The sequence below is a fragment of the Aphis gossypii genome, chromosome 2, assembly GCF_020184175.1.
Source record: "Aphis gossypii isolate Hap1 chromosome 2, ASM2018417v2, whole genome shotgun sequence".
In the NCBI taxonomy this organism is placed as follows: Eukaryota; Metazoa; Arthropoda; class Insecta; order Hemiptera; family Aphididae; genus Aphis; species Aphis gossypii.
In genome coordinates, this window is record NC_065531.1 from 26,282,389 (window position 1) to 26,304,495 (window position 22,107).

General features: G+C 26.7%; 3 protein-coding genes across 3 annotated transcripts; 2 read left to right on the top strand and 1 right to left on the bottom strand.

The window, feature by feature from the left end:
- The first annotated feature begins 67 nt into the window (after positions 1-67).
- On the top strand, positions 68-3,994 carry LOC114125534 (uncharacterized). The gene is made up of 7 exons (XM_027989221.2): positions 68-241; positions 401-493; positions 573-711; positions 1,129-1,250; positions 2,419-2,532; positions 3,433-3,564; positions 3,646-3,994. The coding sequence occupies exons 1-7, from the start codon at positions 172-174 to the stop codon at positions 3,840-3,842; spliced, it is 867 nt and encodes a 288-aa protein (XP_027845022.1). The 5' UTR covers positions 68-171; the 3' UTR covers positions 3,843-3,994.
- Positions 3,995-5,517: 1,523 nt separating this feature from the next.
- LOC114125524 (tubby-related protein 4) lies at positions 5,518-14,075 on the bottom strand. The gene is made up of 12 exons (XM_027989207.2): positions 12,318-14,075; positions 9,541-9,714; positions 8,513-8,695; positions 8,317-8,424; positions 8,091-8,244; positions 7,782-8,026; positions 7,485-7,700; positions 7,140-7,362; positions 6,793-6,962; positions 6,364-6,719; positions 6,182-6,290; positions 5,518-6,120 (listed from the first exon to the last, which is right to left on the bottom strand). Exons 1-12 carry the CDS (start codon positions 12,408-12,410, stop codon positions 5,854-5,856), a joined length of 2,298 nt encoding a protein of 765 aa, XP_027845008.2. The 5' UTR covers positions 12,411-14,075; the 3' UTR covers positions 5,518-5,853.
- A 1,125-nt stretch (positions 14,076-15,200) lies between these two features.
- On the top strand, positions 15,201-21,572 carry LOC114125525 (lon protease homolog, mitochondrial). The gene is made up of 16 exons (XM_027989208.2): positions 15,201-15,429; positions 15,504-15,960; positions 16,029-16,120; positions 16,203-16,369; positions 16,772-16,941; positions 17,014-17,202; positions 18,057-18,272; positions 19,116-19,204; positions 19,339-19,600; positions 19,681-19,841; positions 19,903-20,176; positions 20,248-20,337; positions 20,428-20,593; positions 20,651-20,871; positions 21,076-21,240; positions 21,306-21,572. The coding sequence occupies exons 2-16, from the start codon at positions 15,589-15,591 to the stop codon at positions 21,453-21,455; spliced, it is 2,784 nt and encodes a 927-aa protein (XP_027845009.2). The 5' UTR covers positions 15,201-15,429; positions 15,504-15,588; the 3' UTR covers positions 21,456-21,572.
- The last annotated feature ends 535 nt before the right edge of the window (positions 21,573-22,107 follow it).

Here is a 22,107-nt window from a genome sequence, read left to right on the forward strand (position 1 = left end):
TACATGGTCATTTGTATAAAACTGGTTTTGATTGGTACCTACCTACAAAAACAACAATTGAACATTAGACCTTAGTAAGACCTATAAGACCTCTCGTAAGTGATAGGTCCATCAGCCATCTTACTATTGATTTAACCGTTCTGCAATACAGTTCACAATATTACAATTAAAATGATTAAAACACACACATTTTTTTTAAAACTTGGTTTTTTAATATTTTTGTACTTGAACTATGTAAATGGTAATAATAGCTTATTATTTATCATAATATGTATTAATTATTATTAATGTAGTAATATATGTGATTATATAAATAGTCAATATACTACAATAGTTAAAACTTACCTATACATATAATATTTTTTTAATATTAATAATTTAATTTATATTTTTGTTAAAGGTTGTGCCAGTAATAAAAAATTGTATACTGAAATTGGATGTAAACCTATTTACAGCAACGATTCAAATTCTTGTCCAGTGGCATATGATTGTGGTAAATTGTTATGCAAGATCATAAAAAAAATATATATATACATAATTATAATAGGTACTGAAATCTAATTTTTATGTAGAAAATGTGTTTACGAGACCAAGTAACAAGTGTTATCTAAATGGAAATGTCTACGAACCAGTTGATAGTCTTTCTAAAACTGACTCAGCATTGAACCCATGTTTTGCCGCTTGCTTTTGTGATCAGAGGACCTATGATAAGTATGACGATAACATTTATATTATATTATGTATTTAACTATGTTATACTGATTTAATTTTAAAAAATGTATAATTTTGTTAGCCTTAAATTAAATATACCTACCACACCTTCCTTGCCATTTTTAGGTAAAAGCTTTCAAATTTTTTTCATAGGTAGAATAATTTAAATTTTAAATACCTAGTAATAACCTAATAAGTTTTACTTTACAGTCTATTTTATTTTTATATTTACACTAACATTTTAAAAAGTTTCCCTGAATAATATCATCGGTACTTAAGTATTTATTCAGTTAATATTGTAATAACAAATATATTTTTATTTTCATAATCATATTATATTTATAAAAATATAATTGTAATTATAAAACGAAAATATTAAAACATTACTAATATGAATATAAAATCAATTTTTTACAGTAAGACCACAACTAAATTTACATGTGCCAAGGTTGAATGTCCATCATATTTCACAAGACTAAGGGAACCATGTTATTATCAATATGACAAAGATTCATGCTGTGAGGTTAAAAAATACTGCCGTAAGTTTTTCAAATGGTTTAAACAGTCCTAACAAGCAGTGGCGTTCTCAAGAATTTTTAATGGGAAGGGCTCTGAAAATTTACTAAAATACAAAAGTGGGGAGCTCTGCCCCCACACCACCCGTTATCGTAATAGTTAATGTAATTAAAATAAGCGAAGTTAGAAAATTTTGAAAATTGAATCATGTGAAAAAAATGTCAATCTAAATAACTGGTGAAATTTTCAAGTATTTATGACTTATACTTTTTGAATAATAACAAATATTGAAAATCGTTTGAGGATAAATCGTTACCGATGCGCGAATTTGTAAAAATTTAAAATTCAAATGTTCATAAAATTGTTCCTACAATAATGTTTCGAGTTTTCTCTATGGCTGTTTGAAAGAACACTTATAGAAACCTTAGTATTGCATTTTTTAACCTTAGATATGAACGCAAACAATTTTATGATTTTTCAATTACAAAATTACTTGCAAATTTTCACGATTTTGTCATATTTCGTACAATTTTAAACTATAAACGCTTATAAAAAAAATTGTGACCAACGATTTTTTATTTATTTTTTTAACTACAATAAGAACAACTCATAAGGAATCTTGTATTAAATTTTCAAGTTTTTTTGGACGACCAAAATTTTTTTATCGACACTTCAAAAAAAAAAAATTTCTCAGATAAATCGAAAATTTCAGTTGTCTATAAATAGCTCAAAAAAATTGAAAATTGTACTATGTATAGTTAATACTAATATAAATATTAGGTGAAAATTTCAAGTGTTTACAGTGATTAGTTTTAGAGTTACAAATAGGTACAACTAAATAAAAAAATCGATTTGGTCGAAAACTGGTTTTTCGTAAAAATTCCCGTTTTTCCGTCACTTTCTTTTTGGTTTTTCCGATTTTGGAAAATGTTTACTTTTGACCTTTATAATGCACCAAAGATATTCATTTTGCCATCGGAAACCACTCCCGAAGTTAAAATCAATACATTCATCACTTCGTTCAGAATCTAAAAAAATACGGCCAATGGGGGGTTCAAACCCCGTGAGTACGCCACTGCTAACAAGTAATAATACCTAATTAAGATTGTCACATAGTAGTTGTATAATGTATTATTTTTTTTTTTTTTAATTTAATTATAACAGAATAGATAATTTTTATTTAATTTTTAGCTGAAGAAAAGGCAATTGATCATGAATGTATGTATGACAATCAGGTTTACAAAAATGGTCAAAGATTTTATGTTGGTGATTTTTTACAATGTGTATGTTCACCGGAATTCAATGGTAAATACATATTTTTATGGAATTCAATGGAATTTAAATTATTAATGAATTCAATATTTTAATACATTTATAAGCGTATACCTAAATTTAAGTTTAAATAATCAAAGATAAATTAAGAATAGGAAGTTATGTTAAATTTACTATAATATTCTAAATTATTAAATAATTGATCTCAAAGAGAAAATATTTACTGCTGGACCACTTAATTTGCTTTTCAGTTTAACTCTTAGAAGGTTCCTCCTTTTACTATAGAAAGTTACCAGTTCATAAAATAGGTATCCTAGGAGTATAGAACCTTAGTTCAATTAAAGTACAGTCTACGCCTTGATAGAATTAAAACACTGCAACTAGCTAAAATAGTCATAACTTGAAGATTAAATCACTATCTATAACCTAATTAAGAAACTGTTGAGACTTAAAAATTTATTAACCTTAGATATGAATAAATGAACGCAAACAATTTTATGATTTTTCAATTACAAAATTACTTGCAAATTTTTGCGATTTTATCATATTTCGTACAATTTTAAACTATAAACGCTTATAAAAAAAATTGTGACCAACGATTTTTGATTTTTTTTTTTTTTTTAACTACAATAACGCCTTGATAGAATTAAAACACAACTAGCTAAAATAGTCATAACTTGAAGATTAAATCACTATCTATAACCTAATTAAGAAACTGTTGAGACTTCAATATTTATAATTTACTAGGTACCTACTTTGGATAAAATGAGTTTTAAAATCAAATCAATTTAAAAGAAGTTGTTATCATACTATAAGAAAAATTATAAGTTATCTAATCATATTATAAATAAACTATTAATTAAATAATAAATGTGTAATATAGTAATGAAGATAATTAATTCATAATTGATACACTGTATTAATTCCATTTAGGTACAGTTAGTGATAAATCATGTAGAGAAGTTGGATGTAGCTATGAGATTTTATACATGGAAAATATTTTAACACGAAGTGCCCCTGTTTACTTTGAAAAAGTAGATGGATGCCCTATTGAATGGCTCAATCGTAAGTTACAATTTTCTCTATAATTCATGATTTGTTTATATTTACAAATATTATTTTTTATTCTATGCTTATATTTTCTAGCTGAATATAATGCTGCAACTGCTGATGAAACCATTTCTACCAGCAACTCTAATAGCTATAAATGCAAGTATGGAGATTTAAGTTTCTCAGTAGGTCAAAATATAACTATTGGCCCACAATCAGACTCCAGTACATACACAACAACATGTTCTTGTAATACTCCTCCATTAGTTACTTGCATTAAAACGAGAAAATAGAGCATTTAATAATATTAATAAATAATTAATAATATTATAGTACATAACTACTATGTATAAATATAAATAAATAAAATAAATTATGCCAACAAATTTGTGTAGGTTGATATAACCGTATGATTATAAAATTCAATAAAATTACTATTTACAAATATTTGTCTTTTTCTTTGATCCCAACTATGTATGGGGTTGGCTACCCATTTCCTAAACCTTCATTAAAACTCTGTCTTCCAGTTTTATAACATCATTCTCTATTCTAGCTACCTATTTCTTCTTTAGTTTTTCCTTCCTTCAAATTGTATTTCCATAGACACCTTTTCTCTTATCCTGACCAGACCATCTCAATATTCTCATCCTATTTTCCCTAATTATTTCTACAATTTGTGCCACTCTCACGCGGTTTCCAATACATTATTACTTATTACTCTATCCCCCATAGTCACTATGACTTCTCATCTTTGCTATGTTCATGTTTTTTATTCTATTTTATTATACATAATTAAAAATTACAATTCATACATGATTGGCCTCACAACAGCTTTATTAAATATACTTTTTAATTAAAAATATTTATATGTAAGATTAGTATATAATGCAATAAGTAATAAATAATTTTACTAAATACAAGGAAAATTTATTTGATTCTCCCAGTAATATTTATTAACAATAAGTTTAGTGATTAATTTTGTTTTACTAGTTAATCAAAAACTTTTATAATTTAAAAATGCATAGCAAAATTTTATAGCACAAAAATTATGGTAATTAAAGTCAATACTTTTAATATTGGATGTTCTAAGGAAAACAAACCATAGATAATTTTGTTGATGATAATTGATTATTGTTTAATTCTCAATTTGGTTAAACCAACATCTAATTTATATTTAGTTTTCAATGTATTCTAAAATGTTGTACTTGAAATTTGCTATTTTATCATTTATGAGACAAACATGCATATTGACCATTAAACATACAAATTTTTCAAGTTTATGTCTAAGTAAATATATGAATGGAATTCAAAAGTTAGCATAGCTGAAAAAGGTTTTGATTGCATCTCGATCTGAAATCATTAGATTTAGAATACGTACAACTTTAATATTTTAGTAGATATGGCGATTTGGACCATATACTAGGTGAAGTATTTTGTGTGTACTCAGCCACCCATGCACTTATCATAAATGTAACCATTAATTCCATTTCATGTACAAAATAGTATAATTTATTCAGTGAACAGTAGTTTTAGGTAGATGGTGACTTAACGCATTGCCTCTAGTGTCCAATTTTTTTTTAACTAATATTATGATAGGTCAAGTCTCTATCAATAATATTATTCAAAAACATTTTTTAATTATTATTAACACAAAAATCATTATTACATAAAAGTATAATTACATATTGTTGTCCATGATATTCATAATTATAAAAATTAAAAATACTTGATATTCTTAAAATTGATAAAATATGAATTAAAATGTTGGTAATTGTACATAATTGTGAGAATATGGGGAACTAAATTTTTTTGTAACCATTATCTATAAAATCCTGAATACGCCATTGAATTTTCAACTTTATTAAAATATGATATTTAAAGTAGTCACAGAAAAACCTTTACACATATGTACTTATGTTTGCAAATTCACATTGTTCAAAGATTAAATTTGAATAAAATAACAAGTAATGCACTCTCAATTAATTCTTTATTTTATATTTTTATCGTAATTAATTAAGTAATGCTGAAATACACATGAACACATACAATAAGATATAAGAAATATATTAGGTTTATTGTAGAAGAATGCAATAGCGAATGTTCAGTAAAGCAATTAAGTGTTATGCAGTTGTAACTAAATAGGTATAGTGTGTACATTAAAAACTAATAAGGAACCCTACTTGTGAAATATTGCACTAAATAATAAAAATACAAACAAATTTTTACAGAGTGTTGAAACATTATAATATTTAAACACACCTGTAAAAAAAGAGCATATATAAATTGCACTTTATTTCGACAATTTTACTTGAGCCTCTGAGTTACACTTGCTAGTGCAACTGCAAACGCTTGGACGGCTGAAAATGGGTGTTGAAAGTCTAGAGCAAAATTATTGCGGTCAATGCGTCCAAACTGCATAACTTGTATTCCATCATATTCAACTTGAAAATTTTTTGCTGATTCTTGAGTAACACGACCTCCAAAGTCTAACTGGTAGACTTGAGTTAAATCGTTCCAAATAGGAGCTTTGTTTTGCATAACAAATTGTTGTTTTTTTGTGCACATTTCAATCTAAAATTAAAAAAAAAAAGTATTATACATGTTTAAATCCTGTTTATATTATTTCAATTACTTTATTTTTTATTTGAGATTTTTGAAAAGTTTCTAAATTTTGAAAATCTGGTTCAATTTGAGTTCTATGGACTTTACGGAAAAATAATGGAGAGTTCATTAATCGTTTTCTAAAAACAAATAAGATCATATATAATTAATATTAAAATACAATAATCAGTAATAATCATACAATTATTTTACCTTATAGGAGATGATAAACCACTTTTCTTTTTGGCTGCAACTGGACTAGATGGTAAACTGTGAGCAAATGTCTCTGAAACCTTAGTGTCTTCGACCACTCTGGATACAGCAATTTTAGGATTTGATGATCCAACACTACAGCTACGTCGTCTTTGAAGTTGTTTTGTTGTTGGAGAATCATCTTCTATTGATTGTCCATCCCCAACAATAGAGAGTGTCATTTGACGAGGTTGTAAGTGTAAAATAGATGTGCGGTATGATACTCTTCCTAATTTTTGAGTTAAATCATCACATAGCCCACGAATGTGGAATTCTGTACCCCAAACATTTGCTGTAACTTCTGCCAAACGATAGTCCTATATAATAAAAAAATTAAAATATTTATAAGATGATGCAATACTTTTTATACTGATGATTTTAATTAAATACTTCTGGTAACACATCAGTGTAACAATTTAATTGCAATTTTCGATTACAACAGGCTGGTCTTGATCTGTGTCTATTTTTTCGATGAAGCTTGGGGCTAGAGCAAGATTCAGGTTCAGAGTCATCCCAACCAAAATTATTATAAGTTATCTGTGCATTAGCGTATGTTGTATCTATTTAAACAATAAGTAGTATACATATTAAAATAATGAACGTATATAAATTAATATCAATAGCAGTATAGTTTTTATCATTTATGATAATGAATGCATATCACTCATTCAATTATGAATTCATTAGTATTTAATTAATAAAAATTTAAACAATGCATTTATGTATTTTATATTTACCATCTACTTGTGGATCAAAGATGACAAATTCTGGTCTCAGCATACTAATTCTTTTGCCTTTAAGTAGTGGTACTAAACCGCCAAGGTATTCCATGTATAGTACATAACAGACTGGTGGTGTAGTTTCTGGTCCATTGACATGTTGTACAACTGTACAATATAGACGATTTTTTGGTGAGCTACTAACAAACTGACGCAATTCTGACAACTTGGGCACTTCGCACTAAACAATATTTTTTATTTATTTTGATACATATTAAAGTATTATACAAACTAAAAATGTTATTAATTTGTTTGTTTAACTGTAATAAATATAATTGTAATATTGATAAATAATTTGCTCACATGAATAGTAGATGATGAAATAGCAGTTAAAATTTCTTGAATACTAACAGGAAGTATGTCATCTGAAGGAAACAGAGAATCATCACACATTCGCAATGCACAAAGTACATACAAAGGAACAACTGAAGCAGACACACAAGCAACATGTATTTCTGGTCCTGTTGCTACAAAAATTCTTCGGTCATTGTGTGCCCATGTTACAGCTGTAACTACAGCCTACAATTGTAAGAGTTATATTATATTAAACTGCTTAATACATAAATGATAATAATAATAATAATAAAAAAGGTAGCTTGCCGAGGATTGAGGCATGTTAATAGAATAAACTAATTGACCATTAGCAGAATAAATTTGCACAACATTGGTACTTAGTCTTCCAGGTCTTGAACCAGCAACACAAAGTAACTCTTTTGCATTAGACCATTCCATATGAACTGGACATAAGCCTGTACGTATTAATACTGGAGCGGGATCATCAAATCGCCGCATCAACTGAATAGTACCATTTTTACAACAAAGCGCTAAAACGTGTTTAAATAAATCTGAAAACATTAAAAATATAATTACTTTTGCTATTTTTCATAATACATTTTACTCAATACTCACGATCTGATTTTATTTTATTTTCATTCATGCAAAATTTTTCACAAGACCAAGCCATAGAAGATATTCCAGAATCATCTGACAAGTTGACTTGAGACACAGGAGCTCCATGAATATCTAAAACTTTCATTTGTCCTCTGCTAGTTCCAAAATATACCTTAGGTAGAGCAAAATTATATTATTATTAGTTTTTAAAAAGTTTATATTTATTGTTAATTAAAGAAAATACTTGTTGATCATCTGGGGACCAAGCACCACAAGTAACTGTTCCTTCTGGATGTAACATAGAAGACCAATATCTGTGACCAGTAACAGATCCAACCAAAACAAACCCATCCTAAACACAAAAAGGTATACATAGTAACATACTTGAATATATTCAATAAAAATATTTAATTAAACATTATTATTTATATAATACTAACTTGATAGCATATTAGTGCCAATCGACCATCATGAGACCAACTAAAATAAGTAACTCTAGTATTCCGATCATTGATAAGTTCAACATTCCAACGACAATCGAACTTGGCCCAAACATTTATAACACCAGAACTATCACATGAAGCCAATTTTTGGTATGGTTCATTCCATTTCACAAGAACAACCTTTAAATAAAAATATTCATAAAAATTAGTTATCAAAAAGAAACATTAATAACAATAATTTCATCTTTCTTGATCAAAAAAATATATATATATTATATACATGTTAATAACTTGGAAGTCAATTCTATATACTAGAAAATATGTAGTTTAAAATTGTGTGTTAAATAATTCTTAAGATAAATATTATGTATTAAGTGACAATAGCTAATTCAAGCTATAAAAATATAAATTCATATTTCATTGATGTGACCTATGATATTCATATATATTTTCTTTAAACCGACAGCTAAGGAGAAGTTGTATGGACATTACAGATCCTCTACTGCTCTTTAATATTGTTCAATACAAAGTAGAAGATCTGAATAGAAGAATATATTCATTTTTTAGTTTTGTAGAAAAATTGAACCAGTAAACCTGGTTCTGTAAGTCTTTTTGTCAACATTATGGAAAATGTATTAAAACATTTTTCAAACCTAACAAGAAATATTTATTATATTATTTTCAGTGAATATAAATTTTTGTGGATTAGTAAATAACTAAAATCAAGAAAGTGATATATTTAAAGTATGTATTAAAACTGTTTATACTTACCAATAATCAAATGAGAAAACCCATATCAATAATAATAAAAAAAAGTGCAGTATTCAAACGTAACATAAAATTGCTGTAAAACTAAAAATAAAAAAATAAAATAAAATAAAATAAAAGGTAAAAATAACGAAATTATTTATAAAGTGAAAAATAATAAATAAATAATGTAAACAAAATAATAAAAATATTTTGTTACTTTTGTGAAACAAAAAAAATATATATACAAATGTAATTATGGTAAAAGAATATAATACCTTAGCATGATGATTTCTTAAATTGTAATTAGTGCGGAGAGGTACTCTTTCACTGTTTGGTCCATTATTTGGTGGTATAGAAGTAAATGTAACACCGACAACCCCTTGAGAATTGCCTGAAGCCAACCATCCTTGTTTATAGTAATTTCGTCCATCCAAATTCCATCCTTCTGCCTAAAATTATAGTTAGTGAAAATGTTAACTTCAATTTTATTAATGTTAAAAATAATATAACAATGACATTTAAAAAAAATCAGAGAAAAATGAACATTCAAATACGATTTTGTTTCAAAAATAGGAACTTGCTATGGGTTGCTTAAAAAAAAATAAAAAACAAACACATACCATTTACATTCAAAGATACATGAAGTATAGATATTCTATGTACAATTTTTGAAGTTTTTGAAGTTTACACAATATACCTACCTCTTTACTTTTCATCTATATGTACTAGTAATTATTTATTTAATGAACCACTAAGACACTTTTAAAGTAATGCACTAATGACAATAATATTAACCCTTATTGTTAAATATTATATAATATTTTTGTGTAAATGTTAAATTTGTTTACTGTTTATTATATACTTATATAACTTTTATCTTCACGTGAACCATAACTTAATTAAAACTTTCATAATTTTTTAGCAATATACTGTATTATTTGAGGGTTAAGATCCATTTAAATTATAAATAAACATAAATTATTAATATTATTTTTGTATATAATGTATTATATATTTATACATCATAATATAGATAGCACTAACTTAATATATTTCACTAATTTTACAATTCTAACTGCCAGGTCTGATGTATAGTGTTAACCTTAAAAAATTGTTGTGTTCAATACTGTAATGTATATAGATATTACAATATTATACTTAAAAAAATCTCTAATTAATAGCTTATCTATAAATAAAAATAAGTAAAAAACTATTTTTATTTCAAAATTTGACCAGGTACGTGTGATAGTAGCAATGACGGCTATTGATGTGATGGTGAAATATGTCGTACCTACAGGATTTTAAAATTTTCATCAATGACTTGTTGTAGCTAATATATTTGTCAGCAGTACCGGATTTAGGATTTAGTCTGGGGCTAATAAAAATTTAGCGCCCTTACATAGTATTAGGGTGCGGGTTATCAACACTTTAGAGTGCCCTTATACCAACAGCGCACAGGGCAAGGATACCCACTTGCCCCTCTTCCCTAGATCCAGCACTGTTTGTCAGTACAATTATTTGTTGGCTATTATGATATGTTTTAACTTTCGATCAATGTTAATAGACATATAGCTAAATCTAAATCGCTACTACCCATAAGTTTTATAGATTTTCACTGATTTTTTTGTATAACAATTAAAAATTGGAAACAGTTATTAATTTTTAAATTTAAAATATTACTATTATTTATTAAATAAAATAGTGTATTATTAGATTTTTTCCATAGATGAAGTTTTCCTAAAGTATCACACGTTAACGCCTAGTCTTAAATCCAGAAACGCTGAGCCACTGCATGTATAAATGTATTATCTAATGGTAAATTATAAAATAGAAGAATCATCTCATTTCACATTCATACCATGTACAATAAATAAAAGATATTATTATATTTTTTTATAAAAAATATGTATTATACAAAACAAAATATGAATTTTTGTGTCCAAATCTTATTTTAGGTCAAAATACTTACTATTATGCTCATATTTATCTCCATTCTATTACAAAGTTTATTTATCAATAATTATACTCATATAAATAATTACCTAAGTTTTAATTTTTAGTTATTGCATATCATTTAATTTATTTTGGTATTAATTTACAATTTTAGGCACCAACATTTTTTATTTATCCTTAATCATGCGCACTCCGAGTATCCTCAATCTACTAAAAATATTGAAAAAGCAATAGGAATATTTAAATAAACATGAGAAATAGGAAAAATTATCTTTTTTTTACAATTTTGAAACAACGACGCCGTGGGAACTGCTTTCGCATTACTTCCATAGCGCTGGGAAAAAAAATATCTATATTCTGTTTTATATTTGCATTATTTAATAAACTAAAAAAGAAAAATTAGGAATTATTCGTTTAATTATGTATTTAATTTGGAAGTTAAAGCCATCTAAAGATTTCAAATTAGTTTTTTTTACTTAAGACATAAATATTGCAATGCCCAGCAAGCAAGAAATAGGAGTAGTATCTACTACAAAGCATTAGTATTATTATAAAATAGATAAACTGAGCATTTAAGAAAAAATGGGATGGATGTCTAAATCATGACAATATTATAGTAATTTTAGGATAAATTTCTTCTTTCCTTCAGGCATAGACCTTGGTATATAGATATTTTCTATGCCTTTGGGTTATTTATTCTCTCTTATGAAAGTTTAAAGACTAAGCTTTTATTTTAAATTAAAAAATATTACAAATTAATTTGAATATGCAATACCTATATGAACTTAGTGAATAAAAGTTAAATCTACAAATTTTAATCAAAAATAACTTCTTAACAAAATCCTACTCATTGAAATTTTTAAATACAGAACATACATTACACCAATTCTACATCAAAAAGATATATTTATTCCACCAATTTGATATTTAGATTTTATTTATTTTTTAAGCAATTATAATAATATTAGGATTTTGGCAACCAAATGATTCTGTTCCCGCTATCAGAAAAAAAATGTATATATTATGTAAATGTAGATTTAATAATCAATATATAATGTCAAGAACAAAACGTCATAACAATTATTAATTTAAAACTTACTTCTGTTTTATCTGGAACTCTTCCCATCCAGGACAATGACAATATGTCACTGTCACATTTTGTGTTGGCTTTCTTTTCAAACCTAATATGCATTGTAAAATAAAAGCTTAGATCTTCAGAAATATCATCATTTTAATGACAGTAGTGTTTGCGGTGACTGAAACACTCGAATCGTTAGTAACTACTAAATTATTAACAAAAATGTATGAGCTCTAAAGCTTTCTCGGGAGCTACTTGGACACTTTGTATTAACTATAATAATACTAATGTTCCAGTGCTCAGAAGAATCTTAAAAGGTAATTCATAAAGTTATTGATTATAGATAACACCAAAGTATGAAGTTAGTAAGGTAGGTTTGTGATAATAATATTACGGCACGGTTGTAGTAGCTTATCTATAAACCTTGGATATTTACGTTTAGAATTGTGATTTACGCAAGCGCGAGTATAAACGTCGCACATTTATTTTATAAATAAAACGCGGTAAATGTAAAATTCCCAGGGAGAATGCAGTTATTGTAATAAATATGCGACGAGTATACCACACGCTTGCGCAAATGATATTATTCATACTAGAAACTCGCCACTGTGCTTCGAATATCGGGACATGCCTCCATGGTTTATGATCTAAGGTAACTTCAAGTCAGTCATATACAGTTTCTATGATACCCCGCCAAACCATTAGTACAACTTACTGTTGAGATCGCCTCTCTTTGATGAACTATTAATAAATAATAATAATTCTTGTTTATTCATCGTAGTTGAAAGCCTTTAAGACTAAACTGACAAACATTATTAATATTATGCCATGCCATCTTTCTATATCCTCCGCTAGGATTCGCCAATCAGCATCCGGTTCAACCCGCTCCACATGTTTTGACAACTGGTCTTCCCACCTCAATCTTGGTCTACCAAGTGGTCTTATGCCTTCTGAAGAGCCACATAGGTAGTGCCTTGCTAATAAAGGCTCTTTCATATCGAAATGCGTGACTAGCCCAAAAGAGCCGTCTCTTTCTAATATCGTCGACTATATTTGGTTTCTGATATAGCTCCAATTAATCTCCATATTATGTCTGATTCTCCGCACTCTCTGGATTATTATTTATTAATAATATTATGCTAAATATATACCTACTATTACCACAGAATAATTAATTAAATTTTATTTGATAGATGTTTATTAACATAAATAAGTCATTATTATTTACGATACGTCTTCATGTAAATACGTTACCTACAAACTTACTTATTTAATTGTGAATTAATTTTATTTAAAAGTTTGAATTTTTTGATGCCTGGACATAATAGGTGTATTGTTCCCGGGTGTACAACGGGATATGATTCCTAGGATATCATTTTTTTCAGCACCAAAAAGTCCTGTTCACGATTAAAGATCTTATCTTTAATTTGTAGTCCTGTTAGACTTGGACAGCGGACATAAGCAATACTTAGAAAGAATTTCAAAATTAAACCAAAACAAATTGTTTGTGTGTGTCTGTTATTTAACCAAATTTTACTTAGCTAATATATATTACTATATTAGGGCGATTTAACTTCATCTATAAAATTGAATCCTGTTTTTCGAAATCTTGCAAAATGGTAGATATATTTTAATTATGCTTGTCAGAGTTATTAGAAGATAATCTATATTTTCATGTTTTGAACACGGTTAGGAGGTCATTGTCTTTACTATATAAGTTATTATTATTACTTATATCAACACGAGAATGCGTAAATTTTCTCTGAACTCTTAAGTATATATATAATGCAGAAACAATTAAGAACAATATGGTTATTAAAAAATAAGTGGCTAAGTTTACAAAAATTCTTATTATTCGTATGAAGTATTTAAGTACATATAGATACTTTTGTTACAAAAGTTTTGTAATTTGATTATTTATTTAATTTTTATATTAATTTATGTTATGTATGGCATATTAAAATATTATATAGGAATATATTATTATCTTGGTGCTTCTATATACAGTGTATTTATGTTTATTATATTTATATGTTCGTCGTTCGTGCTTCATAAAAAAGAGATTAATTGGGACTTCCTTATTAGTTTATTTTTTTTGATTTGAGTTTATGTTTTAACCCAGAGGTTCCCCATTAGCATTGAGCCACGGACCCCTAGCTTAAACTTAAATTGTATGGGGGACCCCTTATTAGTTATTTGTGATTACTTTTCAATTTTGCTTAGTTATAAAAATGAAAAAAAAACCAGTGTAACTCTACGTGGAGCATAATTTCAATAATATATAGTATACAGTATATATATAATACATTAATTTTTTTAATAATTCGATTAAAATAAAATAAAAATATTACTTCAGTACTACATAACCGTGGATTCCCAAACATCAACACGCGGACCCCTGGGGGTCCACGGACCACCAATTGGGAACCGATGTTCTAACCCCTCGATTGGCTCGATTACATTTATCAGCTTTAATTATTATCGGAGTACTGAAGTAATGAAGTGTAATGAACATTATACTTGATAAATATTATTATTTTATAAGTCCCTTTAATAAAAAAAAAAAAATTAATTAAGAGGGTCTCCATTATGAAAGCGTAGTAGGTACTTACTATTTTTGTCACTACGCTTCCACACCATCATTCTTCGATTTCTTCATGATTACTATTGTATTCTGTGTTTATAGTGTTAATATTGAATGGACACCTTGAGTAGCTCTATGATGGATACAGGTGGCCGTTCATTTGGACACACGGTGTAATTTCTTTATATAGTTAGGTGCTAAGGTGAAAAAGAATCAACATTCTAGATTTTAAATCGTGGGAAGAACTGATCCAATCCCGTCCTCATAATTTAGAAGTCTGGCAACACTGATCGGACTGATTGCAGTGTTTTTTTAGGTTACTGACGTTACTGAGTTTTTTCAAAGATCAAAACCTAAGACCGTGGATCAAAATATTGTTCAATTTTTAATTTTATTACAGAACACAGGCTACAATACATTAAAGTTGTGTGACACAAGTTGTCTATTATAGTATATTCCATAGGAATATAGGACCTTAATCCATCAATCAACATTCATCATAAGCCGATACAAATTTTTAACTTCTAAGTGATAATTGATTACAATATAGTAAATTCTTACATTTTTTATTTTAACATTTTCATTTTACATTGATAATAACATGTATTATTTTCCTATTTCAGAATTTTTTTTCAATTAACCAATGCATAACAGATATTTACTTTAATTATTAACAGAGTCCGTAGTTTGGTTAATTAAATCTGTAAAATGTTGCGCTGTATTTGGCAAACTGGTTTAAAAAAATATCCTACAGTTGATCGTCGACTTGTCCGATATGCTAGTGCAATAATTTCTAACAATGATAGATCAGCACTAGTACAGAAGAACCATACATCTAATCGTCTATGTGTTGTTTCTACTATTAATGTTCCGGTACGTTATAGAAGGTTTGACAATAAAAAAGATGATGATTATCCAGAAGAAGTGGAAGATTCTCAAACTGTAAGAGCTGTTTATGACATCAAGTCCAATGCAGACACTTCAATTGCAACTATTCAAGTACCCGATGAATTGCCTTTCCTACCATTAGTCACAATAGCAAAACCTCCCCTATATCCTAGATTGTTTAGAATTGTCGAGGTTAGTATGAATTAAAATATCTATAGAAAATATTTTTGATTATGAAGGATACCTATTTTGTTTCTTAGATAAGTGACCCTAGATTGATTGCATTGATCAAAAGAAAAAAAGCTTTAAATCAACCTTTTATTGGTCTTTTTATGAGAAAAAACATTGATACGTAAGTTTTATAATGGTATATTATTAATTAATATAAATAAATATGATTTTATTTATTTATTTATTATAAATATATTTTGTAGAGTTCCAGATAATATTGTTACAAATATTGATGAAGTTTATAGTGTGGGGTCACTTGGTAGAATTAATGAAATGCGAGACTTTGGAAATAAATTACATATGCTCATACAATGTTTTAGACGTATTAAGCTTACCAAACCACTTTTTGAAGACCAAGATATTGATAAAAGTAATGTTTATGTAAATATGATTATTAGTTTAATATTTTTAAAGGTTAAATTATAAATATTAAAATTAAAATTTATTTTAATAATAATTAATGATAATCGTTATCAATAAATCGGGGAAATGCTATTATAAATGTTTTTGTTTTAGGGCTGTTCTTACAATGTCCAGTTAAGTGTCGATTAAGACTAACTAGTAGAATTCTATTGGTTAACACATGAAAAATTCTTCCGGTTAGCTTTATCAGGCACTAACCGAACATTGTAAGAACGGCCCTTAGTCTTTAGATATGTTTACTGCTAAAATTGTAACAGTAGAAATTTATGAATCACTGATTTTTGACAATGTATTATCATTAGAATGTTATTATCAATAAATTATTTAATGTTGTATTAAATATTTTTAGTCACAAATGATTTGACCAAAAGAAATAAAAAACAATCTCGCAATAAGGGTTCTTCAAGCTCAACTGAAATAGAACCAATTCCTGCAACAGAAAAAACTCAAAATCAAGTGCTTATGGTTGAAGTAGAAAATCTAAAAGATGAACCTTATGATAAAACAATGGAAATTAAAGTATGAGTGTAGTATATAATTTTGTTATGTGTTTATATCAACATTTTTTTATTAATTGTTTATCCATTTTAGGCATTATCTCAAGAAATTATAAAAACTATTCAATCAGTTATTAGCATAAATCCCATTTATAAAGAAATATTACATCCAATGCTACAACATGGCAATGTATCAGATGATCCCTCATATTTATCTGACATTGCAGCTGCTATAGCTGATTGTGAGACTCATGAATATCAAGAAATTTTAGAGGAAATTAATGTATGTATATTAGTACTTTATATTTTAATAATTTAGTTTATAAAAACTTGAAAAAGGGATGTTTGCATTAATCCATCAAAAATATTTGACTGAAATATCATTATTTATATTTAACATGTAATGTGAGGAATTGTATGCATTTTCATATTTTTTTTTGAAGAATTAGTTCATTAAGAGTATACAATGACAGCGATTTATTTAACTGAGAATTAGAGAATGCACAGAAAAAAGTTTATAGTGTATCTAAATGCATATTTTATGAATAATAAAATATTTGAAGAAATTTACATTTATATAATACCCAATATCTATTATTACTGCCATTTACAGTATTAGACAATATAGCAATAAGTATGCAATATGCATTTCTAATAACAATTTTGACTATTTTTCTTGTAGAAAAGTAGTTCTTCTAATTTGTAATTTTTTTTTGTTTATAGGCCATGAAAATCTTTTGTTACTTTCATAAAATCTCTCTTAAGTTCTTGAATGATGCAAATATCTTCAACTCTCATTACTTTTAAGCTTTCTTGGTTCACTCTATTAATCCATTTTTGATGTGACTTACTTACCTATTGACTTCTTTCCAATAAGTTTATTGATTAATACTTTTTGTCAAATCTTATCATTTGCCTCTCATATTTGACCCATTGTAGGCTTTTGGCTGTCAGACATCAGGACAAATGTGTTCAAACTTACTATGGTGCACTTGCTGTTTATTGTTAGCAGCACTAATTTGATTATTTAATTTCTATACTTCGCAAATTACTATTTTTAATTATAATTATTATATGGAATATTATTGTTAATTTTTGTATTAATGATTGTCCATGCATTTTTAAAATTAATTTCAGGTTCCCAAACGTCTTTTACTTGCACTTGGTTGTGTAAAAAAACTTTTAGAACTTAGTGAAATTCAAATAAAAATTAGTAAAGAAGTCGATGAAAAAGTCAAACAACAGCATCGTAAATTCATTCTTCAAGAACAACTGAAAGTTATAAAAAAAGAACTTGGTCTTGAAAAAGATGATAAAGATTCAATTGTGGAAAAGTTCAGAGACAGGATAAAAGTATGTTTGACTAATTGTATTTATATTTATCGTGATGTCTTAGTTTCATTAGAGGCTTGTGTTGTTCAAAGTGGGTAGTGTGAAATTCTTGTAAAAGTTATCTGAAAAAAAATTAAGTCATAAACTAAAATATTATTATAGTATGATATATGCCTTAAAATATTTTTACAAAATTTAAAAATATAATTTATCTACCTGCAAAATACAAATATAGAACCTAATAATATACATAAATTGTAACCTGTTATAAATTGTATTAATTAACAAAAAATAAATACATTTTTCTGTTTAAATGAATAGAAAATACAATTGAGTATAAAATAATAACTGATATAGAGTGCTGCATGTGCAGTTACACCACAGTCCTATTAATTTTCGTCAACCCCCTCCCACTGTATGACCTAATAAATTACAAATTAACATAGACAAATAGTGTACTATACTGTGTTGCACAGCAAATGATGTGTGTTTATTACATAACTTCAATAAATTGTAGGAATAATATTTTTGGGTAACATAAATTAAACATAAATAAGCTAACATAAATTCTTTTTAAATATACAATATTATACAATAAATTATCATAGTTAAGCTTAAATTGTGTAAAAACTTGAAAATACATTTTTAATATTTTAACTGTATTAATGCATGTAATATGCGCACACTTGCACATCTAACCATGCATAGTATAGTATTTATAGTTGTACTTACTTATTGATTTTATATTATAAAATCAATGGTTGTACCAAGATATTAAATTTAATTATACTTAAAAAACTAGTGCAATGATTGTTTTGCGATTGTACTCAAAATATGTATTGAAAATTATCTTTTAATTTAAAGGACAAACAAGTACCACTTAAAGTTATGGAAGTTATTGAAGAAGAATTGACTAAACTATCATTTTTAGAACAGCATTCATCAGAATTTAAGTAAATGATTGTTTTATATTTTAATTAATTTATTTTAATAGTTACCTAAATACTATATAATTTTGTTATAGCTTCTATGTTACTGAATATGTTTTATGTTAATTATAACTGAGTTTTTAAATTATATTTTTTAGTGTTACAAGAAATTATCTGGATTGGCTAACACAATTACCTTGGGGTACAACAAGTGACGAAAATTTTGATTTAAAAAGAGCTTCAACTATTTTAGACGAAGATCATTATGGAATGGAAGAAGTAAAAAAACGAATTTTAGAATTCATTGCAGTAAGTAAATTAAAAGGCTCAACTCATGGTAAAATTCTTTGTTTCCATGGACCACCCGGTGTTGGAAAAACCAGCATAGCCAAATCAATTGCAAGAGCATTAAATCGAGAAGTAATTAAATTATCATTATAACAGTAAAATAGTTATTAATTTATAACCTAAAATTAAATAATAAATATTTTATTATATAGTACTTTAGATTTAGTGTTGGTGGTATGACTGATGTGGCTGAAATAAAAGGCCATCGTAGAACATATGTAGGTGCCATGCCAGGTAAAATGATTCAATGTCTAAAAAAAACTTTAACCGAAAATCCATTAGTATTAATTGATGAAGTTGATAAAATTGGAAGGTAATAAAATTGCATAACCATTATTTTGGTTAGATAAATTTAATTTAAATTATTTTGTTAGAGGACATCAGGGTGATCCTTCATCTGCACTTTTAGAAATGCTTGATCCTGAACAAAATGCTAATTTCTTGGATCATTATTTGGATGTGTCAGTTGATTTATCAAAAGTACTATTTATTTGTACTGCTAATGTAATCAACACAATTCCAGAACCTCTCCGTGATCGTATGGAACTTATAGATGTGTCTGGATATGTAGCAGAAGAAAAAATGGCCATTGCAAAACAATACTTAATTCCTCAAGGACTTAAGTCTACTGGCCTCAAACAAGAACAAGTAAAATATATTTATGAAAAAAATTATTAATTTGTGTATTCTAATATGTAATAAATAATATGTATTTATAGATAGAAATCGCAGATGAAAGTCTATCTACTCTTATTAAATCATATTGTCGTGAAAGTGGTGTACGTAATCTTCAAAAACACGTTGAAAAGGTACTTTTAATATAAGTTTCAAATAAATGTGATTTCTTTTAAATAAAATACAATTTTCCAAATTTTTTAATATCTACATGTATTTAATAGATGTTACGAAAAGTTGCATTGAAAATAGTTGAAGGTGAATCAGAAAAAATAATTATTAGCAGTGATAAATTATATGATTTTGTTGGAAACCCAGTATTTAACAAAAATCGAATGTATGAAGATCCAATACCTGGAGTCGTTATGGGGTTGGCTTGGACTGCAATGGGTTAGTTGGATACATTTTGCTGTTTAATCTTATAAAACAATATTTTTTTTTTTTCAGGTGGTGCATTAATGTATATTGAAACTGAGTGGACAAAAGACCCAGCAACAATTATAGACAAGGATAAAGCTGTTGGCAATATTATATTAACTGGTCGCCTTGGAGAAACTATGCAAGAATCTGCTAAAATTGCGTATACTGTGGCAAAACAATTTTTAAGTGACCTTGATCCTAAAAACCAAACACTATTGACTGGAAATGTACATCTTCATGTTCCTGAAGTAAATATTATCTGAATAAATATAATAGATTTAATATTTTCTGATAATAACATAATTATAAATGTGACTAATGTAAACTATTATTATTGTTAGTTTTTTACTATAGATGTAATACATTTAATATAACTTAGGTTAAAATCTACTCAGTATTATTGGGTATAGATTTATTTTTTTAAATTTTTATTGTAATTAATATTAATATAGGGTGCTACACCAAAAGATGGACCTAGTGCTGGTTGTACAATTGTTACCGCCTTGTTATCATTGGCTTTAAATATTCCTATTCGTAACAATGTCGCTATGACTGGAGAAATATCTCTCAAAGGAAAAGTTATGCCAGTTGGAGGAATTAAAGAAAAAACAATTGCTGTTAGTAATTAACAACTTGATGCTCTATATTATGTAAAATGTAAAATAATTTTTTTTTTTTTTAGGCTAAAAGAGAAAATGTTAACTGTTTGATACTGCCTGACGAAAATAAAAAAGATTTTAATGAACTTCCTAAGTTTATAACTGATGGAATTGAAGTGCATTTTGTTTCATACTATAAAGATATTTTTAAAATAGTCTTTGAAAACAAATAATATTCCTTTTTTTAAGTTTGTTAATTTAAAATTTATTTTTAATTGTTATATCATATTTGTATATAGAATATACCTAGATGTTAGTATTTTTTTAAATAAAATGTTGGAAGACTGTTATTTTATCGTTTCATCTTAAGGTCACAATTAAATTAAAATAACTATTTTTCAGGAAGGATTGACTATAATATTGACTTAACTTATTTATTTTAGAGCCCAGAATTGAACAATTATGTATTTTATTTCATATATTTGGATATAACTGTTGAAAAGGTTTAAAAAAAATATGACTATTACCTTTTTCTATGTATTTGATCTTCTAATGACCCATAGGTTACTTACTGTAATAACAATTATACAGTTATTATTTGAGGTCTACTACATAAATTGTATTAAATTTAGTGGTTTAATATGAATTAAATTAAAATAGTAAATGATAAAATAAATATATTTTTTATGATATTATTGATATTCATTAAAATGTGTATTTTAAAATATTGATTATAATCCAATCAGATGCATACCCATGAAATGTTTTACAAAATCAAACCTCCTTACAGAATTAAAGGAAACTTATTAGCTATTTTTTATAAACTTAAAGTATATTCTGTTAATTAATTTAATTATATAAATATGAAAATATATAATCTTAACT